General features: G+C 39.4%; 1 protein-coding gene and 1 long non-coding RNA gene across 3 annotated transcripts in view; one reads left to right on the plus strand and one right to left on the minus strand.

Annotated features, from left to right (window-relative positions):
* LOC106965242 (sodium/calcium exchanger 1) overlaps positions 1-9,300 on the minus strand; it is a 50,921-nt gene extending 41,621 nt beyond the window's left edge. Inside the window, exon 1 of one of the 2 annotated variants that reach the window (XM_015061210.1) lies at positions 8,994-9,300. In XM_015061210.1, the coding sequence (XP_014916696.1) occupies positions 8,994-9,285 (292 nt within the window). In that variant the 5' untranslated portion in view covers positions 9,286-9,300. Of the gene's footprint in view, positions 1-8,495; positions 8,683-8,993 lie in introns of those variants that run through there. The other variant, XM_015061211.1, reaches the window with a different exon arrangement.
* Positions 9,301-9,382: 82 nt separating this feature from the next.
* On the plus strand, positions 9,383-11,929 carry LOC106965244 (uncharacterized). Its single transcript, XR_001428590.1, has 2 exons — positions 9,383-11,636; positions 11,766-11,929. It is a non-coding gene; the product is annotated as an uncharacterized LOC106965244 (long non-coding RNA).
* The last annotated feature ends 129 nt before the right edge of the window (positions 11,930-12,058 follow it).

Consider the following 12,058-nt stretch of genomic DNA (forward strand, 5'->3'; position numbering starts at 1 on the left):
ATAAAATGACTGCTTGAAAAAAAAAAAAAAAAAAAAAAAAGAGTTGAGAACGGTCTCCAACTCCAGCCGTGTCTGCCATACTTTTGGCTGCTTGTTTTAGTTTTGGTAAATTTATCTAATTTAATTCTTTCTGCTTTATTGCTGGATTTCCTCTATTCTTAATGGGCAGAGTTATGTTTCTATTTTGTCCTTTTTTTGTATTTACTTTTTGTCACTCGTCTCCCCATTTTGTCTGCCTTTTCTCCCTCTTTTGGACTCTGTATGGTATATGTTGTGTCAGAGGTGTAAATGTTGCACAGTGCATGGTGACAGGAGGGAGCATGCGTTTATTATGTAGGTGAGACTTTGCACCATATCATGTTTTAATGGGGTTTGTAGTTCAACAGGAGTGATTGAAGATGCAGAGGGGAAAAAGGAAATGGGCTGAGAAAACATCTGATAGATGGGAAGGAGTAAAATCTGAGGAGGATTTTAAGGCAAAGAGCTGAAGGAAAAGGAGGCGGCAGTGGCAAAAGGAGCAAGTGTGGGTATTATACAAAAAGAGGATGAGGAAGGGACAAGCTAGAATAAAGTGAAGGCAGAAGATTATGTTATGCTGTCTCACCTTTTGGAAGTCTTAGCTTTAACAAGAGGAACAGGAAAAAGACCCGACAGACTGCAGAAAGGCTTACATAAGGCGGTCAAAATAAATGTTTTGCAAAGGTCGGATCATTTCCTCCAAAGCAAGTTTTGACACGACTACGACAGTGTCTGAATTCTGACAGATTCTCTCTAGGATCAGTCACGTTGGCGCCACGAATGTCCAGCTCGCGATCGACTTCTCAAATCTTACTGTGAAAAAAGAATTACATCGACTCTACCTGTGATTTAACATCAAACTGTTCACATGACTCGAGGTCTGACGATGACGATTCATTTACAAAATGATTATGATTTCAAACGGCGAGGCCTCAGCGGTTGATTATTACGTTGCCCCGAGCAACCACGACTGACATTTCCACACAAAAGCTGCTTAATAACGTCCAGCAGCCATGATTTGTCAGCAACACGTCCAAGCAACGGCTGACGGGATGGTTTGGGGGATCTTTTGTCTGCGTCTCGTCGGCGAATCATCTGCTGGTGCCATTTGTTATTACAGCGGTTTTATGATTGTTGATTTGGTATTTAACAGACTTTCTGTAATGCGCCCATTCAGTGATGAACAATTACAGTGTGACATTCAAGCACCGAAATCGCGCTCGACGATTCAGATTCACTTGACATTTGCCGTCGGTTCGTTTGGCGTCTTAATGGAAGCGCGATTCGGGGATGGTTATTAATACCCCCCCCCCTCGTCTTCTGCCGGCTGGTTTTAAATAAGTGGAAAGATTTTTACGTGCTGCAAAAAAATGAACTTCTGGGGGAGCAATAACTCTAAGCAATTAAAATGTTTCACTTTTAATGTAACACATTACTTGATAATGTAATTCAGCCTTTCGGAGAAAAGCTGAATTACTTATCAGTTGAATTATGAACGGCTTGTTGCTCAGCAGAAGTTGAGTTTGGATCCACTCCTATCCAGTTTAGCAGCAGGAGCGCGCTGACGCAGTCGCTGCCAGTGAACATCACTCTGAAATGTGGTTGTCATGGAAAAGATCGAAAGTCTTCATGATTCTGGTGCAGACAAAGCTACATTTTGTCTTTATTTACAGTGGTTACCATGAGATGTGTTTATAATATGATGACATTACAGCTCCATTTATGCCTGAACACCATAAATCATTAGTAATGCAGGGTGTTAATATTAACTAGATATCGCTGCCATAAAGATAAAACGTTCACGTGCATCGTCTGCTGGTTGGTTTTAATCGTCGCCGAGGAAACAACGTCGTTTTAAGGTAGCCCATAAAATGATCTAATGCTGTTTGCCATTATACATATGGCTATTTGTCCATGTTAATGATCAGTCCCAATATGAAGAAATGCTGGTAAACAGACACGCACGCACACACACACACACACACACACCGGCAGCCTAACAGCGTTGTGTCTCCAATTATTTCATTGTGTTTTGACAACTTCTTTATTTGGTACTGGGAATGATGATGATGATGTTTTGCACTAATGCGTAATTAAACTCACACAGATGCTGTTGCATCATCAAATTTCAATATCTGGAGAGACATCGCAGTCCATTTTATCGTCTCTCCGATCTAAACCGTAACCACAGTTTCCCTGTCGCCTCGTAACATGCCTCAAACTTTAAATGTAAAGCATTTATGTTGCGTCAATTCGATTCGCCTTCCCCACAGTGCAATTATAAACACACACACACAAACACACACACACACACACACACGGGAGAGGACATGTAGAAACGGGGATGATAGAACTAGAACTATTAATATCATGTAACTTTTTTGCAAATTTGTCCAATTCCAGTGTTGGAGATCCAGAGATTCGCAGCTCAGATGATGTTATAAAGGCCCCACATGTCACCTAGACGAGACTTTTTTCACAACACTCTGAATGACTCAATCATGATCTTTACACCCAAATGAAATTCGACGGGGATATCGCATTTTATTCAGCTTTTATATCCGTTTTTGATTTGATGCGAGACACGATTCTGCACCAGCAGACACGGTAAATCTGGATGTAAACAGAGGCTGAAAATATCAGAAATAATATGACAGAAGTGAGGCGCATCACCTCACAATCCCTTCTGACTGCACAGCCAGACAAACCTCCACACAGTCAGCACTTCACAAAAGGCCGTTGTTATGCAAAAACTATTAGTTATGCTTTCTTTTTATTAGCTTCCTTCGACTTGCTATGGTTTTGTGATAACACGGTTGGCTGCTTGAACTTGAAAAGCGATCCATAGATCGTTACTTTAGTATTGATTGTTACTTTAGTAAACTGTGTGCTACTGTGTGACGTCACCGCAGTTCTTCTGCGCACGCGGTTCGCTCTGGGCTCATAAAACGTTCACGCAGACGTCTGATTGCAGCCGTAATAATTAGTATGAACAACTTGTAATTAAAGCAAATAGAACAGCCCAGTTGAATGATTTCCATCCAATCTGATGATCGCAGAGGCATTTTGTAAAAAAGAAAAGCCAAAAGTCTTTGAATGTTTAAAGCAACTCGTCACCCCAGGGGCCTTGCAGCTTTAACTTTAACAGTTTTATTCGTAAAAAAAATTTAACTGTGAGCTTCACAAGAATGCACTACTTTATGTTGGTCTGTCAAAAAATCCCAAACGAAGCAAACTGAAATAAGTGGTCGCCACAAAGCATGTAGAGGCTTCAGGGGTGTTGCACAGAGACATGCAGCGGTCTGCGTTTGATTTCAAAGTTCGGGTTTGCCACTGCATGTTATTGCATGAGGACACGGGGGTCACCGATCTCTGCAGGGCGGATGTGTTCTCAGCTCTTATCACCCCTCAGCGCTTCTCTATCCTAACGCTCTGCTCTCCCTCACACTGATGACTGACAAAAGGTTCAAAGGCTGCAGTGAACTCTCCTCTGCTTCCTGCTGTCTTGGGGCTACCACACACCCGGTCAAGAACTGGAAATATTCAGCCGCAAAACTTCAAAAACAGGTTTAAGTGAGGTCTGCTGCTATGCCCATAGGAAAAAAATATATATATATATTAAAAAAAAACACACAAAAAAAGAAAAAATACAAACGCTGCGATCACTCTATAAGAATTCACCTACCAGATCCACCAACAAGTTCACATCGGCCTTGGGGAAACTGCTGAAAGGGGCTAGACTGGAAGTTTCTCATAAGTAGAACAAGATGGAATTATAATGAATAAAAAAAATTGTTTATAGAGAGTTTTATATGAGCATATTTGTAGAAGATTGAGTGGAAAGAAGAAGTCTGGTATAAAAGCGGGGACAGGCAATCTTTACCTTAGCAAAGGATTTAATCGAAACCAAGTAAAGAATCTGGAATTTGCCAAAGGAGAAATAAAAAGAGCCAAAAGCAGAACATTAAAGAAACATCGATGCAAGTATTCATTTCTTTAAAATGTCTCTCTTCTTTTCAAATTTTATAAATACAATTTTAGTTTTAGCTGCAAGGCAAACTCATCCAGATTAAAATGTATAAAATACTTTCCACTCTTTGCAATCCATCTACTGTATATAAGTTTTGACTTTAGCTTAACTACTGAAATGTACTTCTTAATGATTATTCTAATTTATTGATTTTGGTATCGTGATCATTACACCACTGTTAATGGAGAATGAAACTGGATTTATTTATTTATTTTTTTCCCAGATTTTATGTCTGTAGGGACAATTAACACACATTAATTAATCAACAATTGAGTGTAAGTGTGGGCTGTTTTGTTCCTTTTCTCCAGCTGTCGACTCTGATGGAGGGCACTGTAAAGCTTATTTAAAATTCTCTGATAGGATGTGCCAAGAAAAGTAAAAAAATCTAATTTACATCTAAGAGTCTCTTGGTAACGCGCTGAGGGGAGTGAACCGGGAGAACTGGCGCTTTGATCATTGAACAGCAACTAGGGACAGAAAAGAAGATCGAGTCGTTTTACACAACTCACTCGTTTTTGCTGTAAAATGCAAATTTATAGCATGAAGTGAATGTATGTGGTTCAAGGAAAATACTGGTGTTAGGGTTATAAATGGGCAAATGGGCCATTGGCTTTTGTTGGTCAGTAATTTTACAGTGAAAAGCCCTGAATGCAGCATTTTTAGGTAATCTGGAGAATTAATGGTGCATTTACAGCTAAATTATCCAAACTGACTGAAGTTTAACTTCTTCCAAGCACCGATAAAAAAACACTTGACGTCCAGCGGGCATCTTATGAACATTTCAGGTCAAATGTCCACTTACTCAAAAACAACATGGAAAATAGGCCACAGGTCCTCTTGACATCGCTGTTTAGACTTAATTAGGAAAGTCAGGTTTAGTGGTTGAATTACAGAAATTGAGTTATTTGTCTGTTTGCATTTTAATGTACTTCTAATTGTATCAAAAAGAGTGAAATGGAAAATCTGCAGAATGTGAATTATTTTATTTTTTTTAATTTGGTTAATCGTCGGAATAATTCAATTAACAGCCGGGAATATTGGTCAACTACTCACACGGGATTAAACTAGTCATATACTCAACATAGTCATATACTCAACATATACGAATAAAAAACATTTTAGGGTGAAATACATGAGATTTTTTTTACATGGTACGCCCTTTCTTCTAATACCACCCTGGGTAACTGACTATAAACTACATAAAACCACAACTTGGCAAAAAGAAAAAAAAAAAGATATATTTTTGAAGAAGTCATTTAAATAAATCTATTTTAAAAAAATATTTAAATATATTTTTGGCACTAAACATAAACCAAGAAGATCAACTTTTCTTTTCTTTTTTAATTTAAATTTAATTGAAATAAAGATTTTGTTGGCTTGTGTGTACAAATACCCACATGTGTGTGTACGCGTGTATGCATGAACAACATGCAGCCTGAAACAGTCCAAAGCAATAAAGCTGTAGATGCTGGGCTCATTTAGCACAGAGAACCACATCAGTTCATAAAACAGTCATTAAACACACAAACCCAGTGCAGCCTGATGATGGCGAGTGTCTGCTCTGTGTGTCCCTGGAGGTGTGTTTGATCTCCTGACTGTGATAATGCGATATGCAGCCTTTGTATTTGATCACTATGCAACCATCGTCCAAGGCTGGTAAACACGCACACGCACATGCACACACACTGCCATTACCACAATGGCGGCACTGAGCTGTGTGTTAAGTGTGTGAGTGAATCAAACGCAGAGAAAGCTGCTTTTAATCAGGCTGCGCAGAGGAGCTGAGGTGAGATTAATGGCAAAAAAAAACAACAAAAAAACCCTTTTAGACGGCAAGAGGAGAACAGTAATGGGCTGATTTAACTTGAACCGACTGGCATGTTGTTGATTTGTAGCAACGTCAGATGAAATTACTTCTGTGACACTGCTAATTATGTCAGAGTTAAGATTCTGGGTGTGCATTTCACGACCATAATGTGACCTCTGATCAATTTTTCTTGTGGTTTCAGAACTGGATTGAACAAACTATGCGCAGTGTCAACCAAACAGAAGTTGAAGAAAGAGTATTGCCCGTTACATTGAGGGGGGTAAGGAGTCATAATCAGAGTCATCTGAACGAGATGAGATTTTAAGCAATGATTTGGGGAAAAGGTCAAGTATTTTTTTGGAGATGTTACAAACTTTATTTAATATTACAATTTGAAATTTATTTTCTACAGAAATGTACAATTTTGACTGCTATAACGCATTACCATGTAACTACAAAAACATTTTAGGCTGTTATAAGTTAGTATTAAGATGTTTGAAGTAATTAAATATGTTATTCTTAAAGCCAGAAATTCATTGAAATCTAAGCTAATTTAGCTTTAGATGGCATCTCCAGCATCATTGTATTTCCAAAATGTAAACATTTACAAATTTAACATTTTTTATTTTAGGTTCCCATTTTGTCTATTTCTTTTTATGAGTAATATTTACATTATAAAAGTTCTTTAAATCTGTATTGGTTTGTCAGTGAATTCATAAGTTACATCATAGATAATAGACCTTCACAAGTTTAGATAAAAAAAACAAAACATTAAAATAATAACCTCTTGAGAAAATTAGTTGCTCTTCTCTGTCAAGTAGCAAAAGATAAATCAATGAAATGAATGATGTATTTTAGTGTCTTATAGTAAATTAGTCCTTTTGGTTTCAACATGTCCACTTTACTCATGAATGGAGGAAAATGTGGGACCATGTGCTGCCATGGTTACGTACAAGCCAGAGAGCAGCTCAATTTCAAAGAAAACATTTGAGAGTCCTTCAGAAAGACCGGGGGAACGTCGAATCATGTCATCTCCAAAACATTAAAAAAAAGGCTGTTTTTTTTTTTTTTTTTTTTTTTTGAGGTATAATAAAATTACAGGTGACTTAAAATTGTTGTACAGTTCTGTACTTTAAAAAAAACACTCAGCTGTTATGGCACCAGAATAGTGTTGTAACAGTTAAATTATTAGTACAAATCATAAAGCCAATCACATTATGGCAATGCATTATTAATTAGTCCATGACTAATTAATACATGAATTAATGAATTAATACATGAATAATGGCACACTGCTTAATGAGTCCTCCTTGCTTACCATCTGTGTAATAGAACTGCTGCATTACTGATGCAAACTACATAGTTCACAGTCAACAGATGAGCTAAGTGCTGTTAGCTCGTAATTGGGCTACTTTTCATGTGAAGGCAGCTTTGCTGTGCTGCTGATGCCGTTCATGGATTTTTGGCTCGATGTTTATTGTTTGGGTGAATTAATTTAAATGGTGCACCTTCCTGCTTGAAGTTAACAGTATGCAACTCCGAAATGTATAACTAAAAATAGCACAGTTAAAAGAAAAGCAACAATTGTCTACTCGAACCATTTTAAAATTGCGCAAAATTATTTTGCTTTTGACGACCACTTTTCTAATTTTGATACATCAATTTAAGCAAAAATATAAAACACCAGTGCCTAAGTGTAGCTAAATTTGAGAAGTTTTTAAGTATTTCTCAAAAAAATTCTACAGTTTTCCATTCTGCACTTTACAGAGTAATGTGTGATCTTAGATGGTGAATTAGTTGGGCTGTGTGGCCTGGTAGCAAACCTGCAATTAGCTGCTTGACACGGTCGCTGCTTATAGATTACCAACTGAAGTTTAGAAATAGGGTTAAGGGTGATGCTTCTTAATATTCAACATATGACTGGAAATTTCTAATCCACCAAGTTTGCTCATCTTGTAAAGGGGCAGGGGGAAACAAATACTTTTTTTGCACGGCTGAAGAAGATTTGCACAGTTGTGATAAAAGCATTTTAATCATTATGCCTTGATATTGGTAAGCCTTTCATTTAACAGTTTAAAGTTTGAGTTTCAGCTTGTGTAGCTGAGTCAACAAGAAAATTCAATTCAAGCTTTTAACCCGAGTCTCAGAAAACATGAAAATCACAAAAAGATGGAAACCAAGCCTGTATGTGGCTGATTATGGCTCCATTTTATGGCCTCTATGGTATACATAGTACTGGTACTGAAATCTGATGACTTGCGACAAATTTTGTGTCAATCAGTGCCACCTGCATTTAGGCAAAACCCTTCAGATTATGTGGTAAAGTATAAAACTACCAGTACATTTCCCCCCACCCCCACATTTCTCTTGTGGAAAAGTGAGTTCTTGGGTTTGGTGAAGTAGGCTTACTTACCTACTGACAATAACACTGGTTTTTGTTTAATTCAATTGTAATCAAACTAAAGCTCAACTCAAAGCAAAATGTCAACTGAGACAATGACATGCTGCATAGGAAAGACATAACATAACCACAAACCATGCACTACAATTTGGGAATTGCCCCGCCGTTCCAAGTTTTGGAAACGAGGGAAGTTTAAGTGAGAGTCAAAGTGTATGATCGATGCTGATTGGCCGTCACACCTGTCTGCTCCTTCCTGTTGCGTCTCCACTCGGGGGTTTCGAGCACAATGAAGAAGGAGGATTCCTTACTGTACTCCTCCCGGTCTAAGATTCTAACGGTTATGGTCTTCCTGTATGGGACAACACACGTACACACAAACACATACAGAAGGAAGGTGGTAAATGCATGCATGAAAGACAACAAAAAAAAACCGCAAAGAAAAAACCAACAAACAATAAAAATGGCATGACAAGGTATGCAAGTTAAAACACATATAAAACGATTACAAAAAAAAAAACAAAAAACTAGGTGGTAGATGTGGTGAGATGAGGTGACCCCGCAGTCGGCTGCATGCTCCCCCCGGACGCATCAGGAGGAGAATAAAACCGAGAGTCAGAACAGTCAAAGCTACGTCTCCTCCTGTGGAGTTTCCGTGTTAACAGCATGCAGCCGCTGCGGTATGGCGGACGCTCTGGAGCTTCGCGTGGTCGGCTTTCGGGACCGGTCAGGCGGCTCACCCTCTTCTTGACCTTTGGCGTCGTTGCTCTCCACCAGGCGAGGCTCTCCGATCTCAATGTAGAAGGCTTTGTTCTTCTCGTACTCCTCGTCATCAATTATTTTCACCTTGATGGTTTTACTGAAAGGGCGGGAGGGAAGGCAGAGGGGAGAAGGAGGAGGAGAAGAAGAAGAACAAGAAGAAGAAGGCAGAACAGTGAGGACAGGACAAGCCAGAAACTGGAAGAAGAAGAAGCAGCAGCAGGAAATAAAAAATAAAAAATAAAAAAAGCCACATTCCCCACAGGCTCCCATCAGGAAACAGACGGATTATTTATTGCCTCTTTCATCTTTGATGCATTTAAATTAGCTCAAATCAGTACAAACCAGATGGATCTTGTGAAAGCCACTCTGTGCTCAGCAAACATCCTAATCAGGACTCCATTCAATTTTAAATTCAAAGTAGATACCGAGTCCATTTGTTAGCATCAAATACATAAACGCTAAAGACCAGTGGAAGTGGTGCATGAAGTATACAAACATGTTTTTTTTTTATTTTTTATTGAAGTTTGGGATTTGCAGACTTACATGACAAGTTGACATCAATCAGACGCGACATTACAACTACTCAGCTGCAGAGTTCCTAACACCAAATACGCCATCATCAACGTTTTTAGTTTCTCGTGTTTTCATGAAATCAACACCTCTCTCACCTACCAAGACGGATAGCGGTGCATATTTAGTTCAGATATGATCCACATTTGTAATCCTCCTCTGACCCACATACATTCAGTCCAAAGTAATGATGTTGGCGCAAGGCAAGTCTGGCTGCCGAGAGTCAGCTGCAGGTCCAGACATGCTGGACCTGTTCATCAATTATCAGAGTAGTACGCACTGTCCCAGTTTACTTCTGATGCCGAACCAAACTATTAGAACGATCCATGAATAGAACGAGTCCTTCGGTAAACACAAGAGGCTGGGATCAGGTAGACGGATCTTGCAAAGTCTCCATCACTCAAGAGCAAAACAAACAAAATCCTTGATGGGAATCAGTAAATCTTTCCCTGAAATCTTGTCTGATCTCAGTTTGTCTGTAACTGCAGCAAAATGTTTTGGTTTGAGATGATAATTCAGGCTTTGGTCACAGGTCAACTTGCACACACAGTAGTCCTTTCCAGCATCTCATCAGATTGTTTGAGGCTAAACCGAACCCCCAGCAGGTCAAGAGAAGCACGTTCGTCGTCTGTTACGGTTGTGCGTCAGATTTAAGGCATACCAAAACTCCCCATGAATACAAAGGTTCCTACTGGAACTATTGTAAATCTATGTAATGTGTTTTAAAAGTGCAGCCATAATTTAAACAATTGATGAAGCATCTGGATAAAATGTAAACAAACTGAATTTACATTGCGCCTTTCCAGTCAAGCTGACCGCTCAAAGCACTTTATGCTACACCGATACAGAAATATTGAAATTATATTTGGTCAATATAAACTGATCACATACCAATCAAACAGATAGGAGCACCTCTTGAAACCAGCGTTCCTCTGCACTCTGTTGGGAATGTAAGCTCAAATTTCCACTTTCAGTCACCCATCGCACAGACATGATTATATCAAAACTTGTGATACACAGTCGTGACTTTGTCCTGCTGTTCTCCCTCACCTATTCGATGGGATATTTAAAAAAAAAAAAACACAACAACAAACCTGACTGTGAAATGCAACAGTAATGTGTGAATGTGAGAAATCAAGGATATAATTTCTCTGAAGCCGTTGTTTTTATTGTATCTGTTCAACTCCTCTCAGTGAAGTGTGTGGAACTGAGCGCCTTCGTTGTTGCAGTTGGCCTCCGTCATCTTCGACTGTATATTTCGTGCTCCGTGTGTGAAACGAGTGCCTGCAGACATGGCTGTTTATCTTGAGTTTTCAGTCCGGAACAAAACCCTCGGTTTGGTTTGATCCAAATCCACTACAGGCAATGACAAAAAGGCAGCAGAGAGAAAACTCATAATCCGGCCCACGGGGCAGGAAATGGGAACACACACACCCCGTGTGAGCGTCATCTCTGATCACAGATCTGGAGCCCGTGTTGAACACTCCATGAAAAAAAAAAAAAAAAACGTTGCATGAGCGCCAAGCGGCTCGGACACACGCGACCCCTTCAAGCAGAAAGGGACACATGCAAACACAGCCGACTCCAACGACGAGACAACGATGCCTACATCATCGATTATGAACGTTTATTCAAAAATAGCTCGACTCCACTTGTTTTTCTGACCGAACACAGTGGTGTTCATTCATCCAATTTTATGCATCACATGTCAAATCAACTGCGTCACTCTAACGCTGTAAAAAAAAAAAAAGATATTCTAACGCCACAGGCAAATACAAAGAGAGGCAACAGAGTTTAGCTTATTGCATTAGAGGGATAAATGCGCCTAGCTTTGTCTCTGAGCAGCAGATGGAGAGCAGATTTACCCTTCTGCTGCAGAGAATCCCATGACCGCCAGGCCGGCACTGAAGAAGTGATGGAGTCAACTTCTCCTCTGCCACAAGGTGGAGCCTTTGAGAACTTTACTCACTGCTGATTAAATGGAAATGCTCAGGATGTCATGACTGAGAAACCTCACAGTTGCCTCCGTCAGGAGTAAAACATAACCACCGGTGCGGCTTTTACCTCTTACATGTATTTGTAAGATCACGATCTTGAATTCAAACAAATAAAACTGACAAGTACATCATGACAGAAGCAACAAAATGTCTTCATAGAAGTGATTTTTGCCTTTATTTTAGCAGGACGGATCTGAACAGGGAGAAGACCAAAGATAACATCTCGATAACGCCGACCAGAGAGGGACTCGGAGGATCAACATGAGAAAACAGCTTTGAGTTGGGTTTGCCTCCTGAAGAAAACCCATTTCAATCAAACTGGCGACGTAGTAAATGTTTTGTGTGATTAATCTAATGTTTCAGAGCCTGTGTTTTGTTTCCAAAAATAAATCCTGAACCACTCACTGAGGAGACAGGGTGAAACACCTGAGTTGATGCCCAGATTTCCATAAAATGCCCCAGAAAACTATACACAC

The sequence above is a fragment of the Poecilia latipinna genome, unplaced genomic scaffold (assembly GCF_001443285.1).
Source record: "Poecilia latipinna isolate Pla-1442-1.1 unplaced genomic scaffold, P_latipinna-1.0 Scaffold1789, whole genome shotgun sequence".
NCBI classification, from domain to species: Eukaryota; Metazoa; Chordata; class Actinopteri; order Cyprinodontiformes; family Poeciliidae; genus Poecilia; species Poecilia latipinna.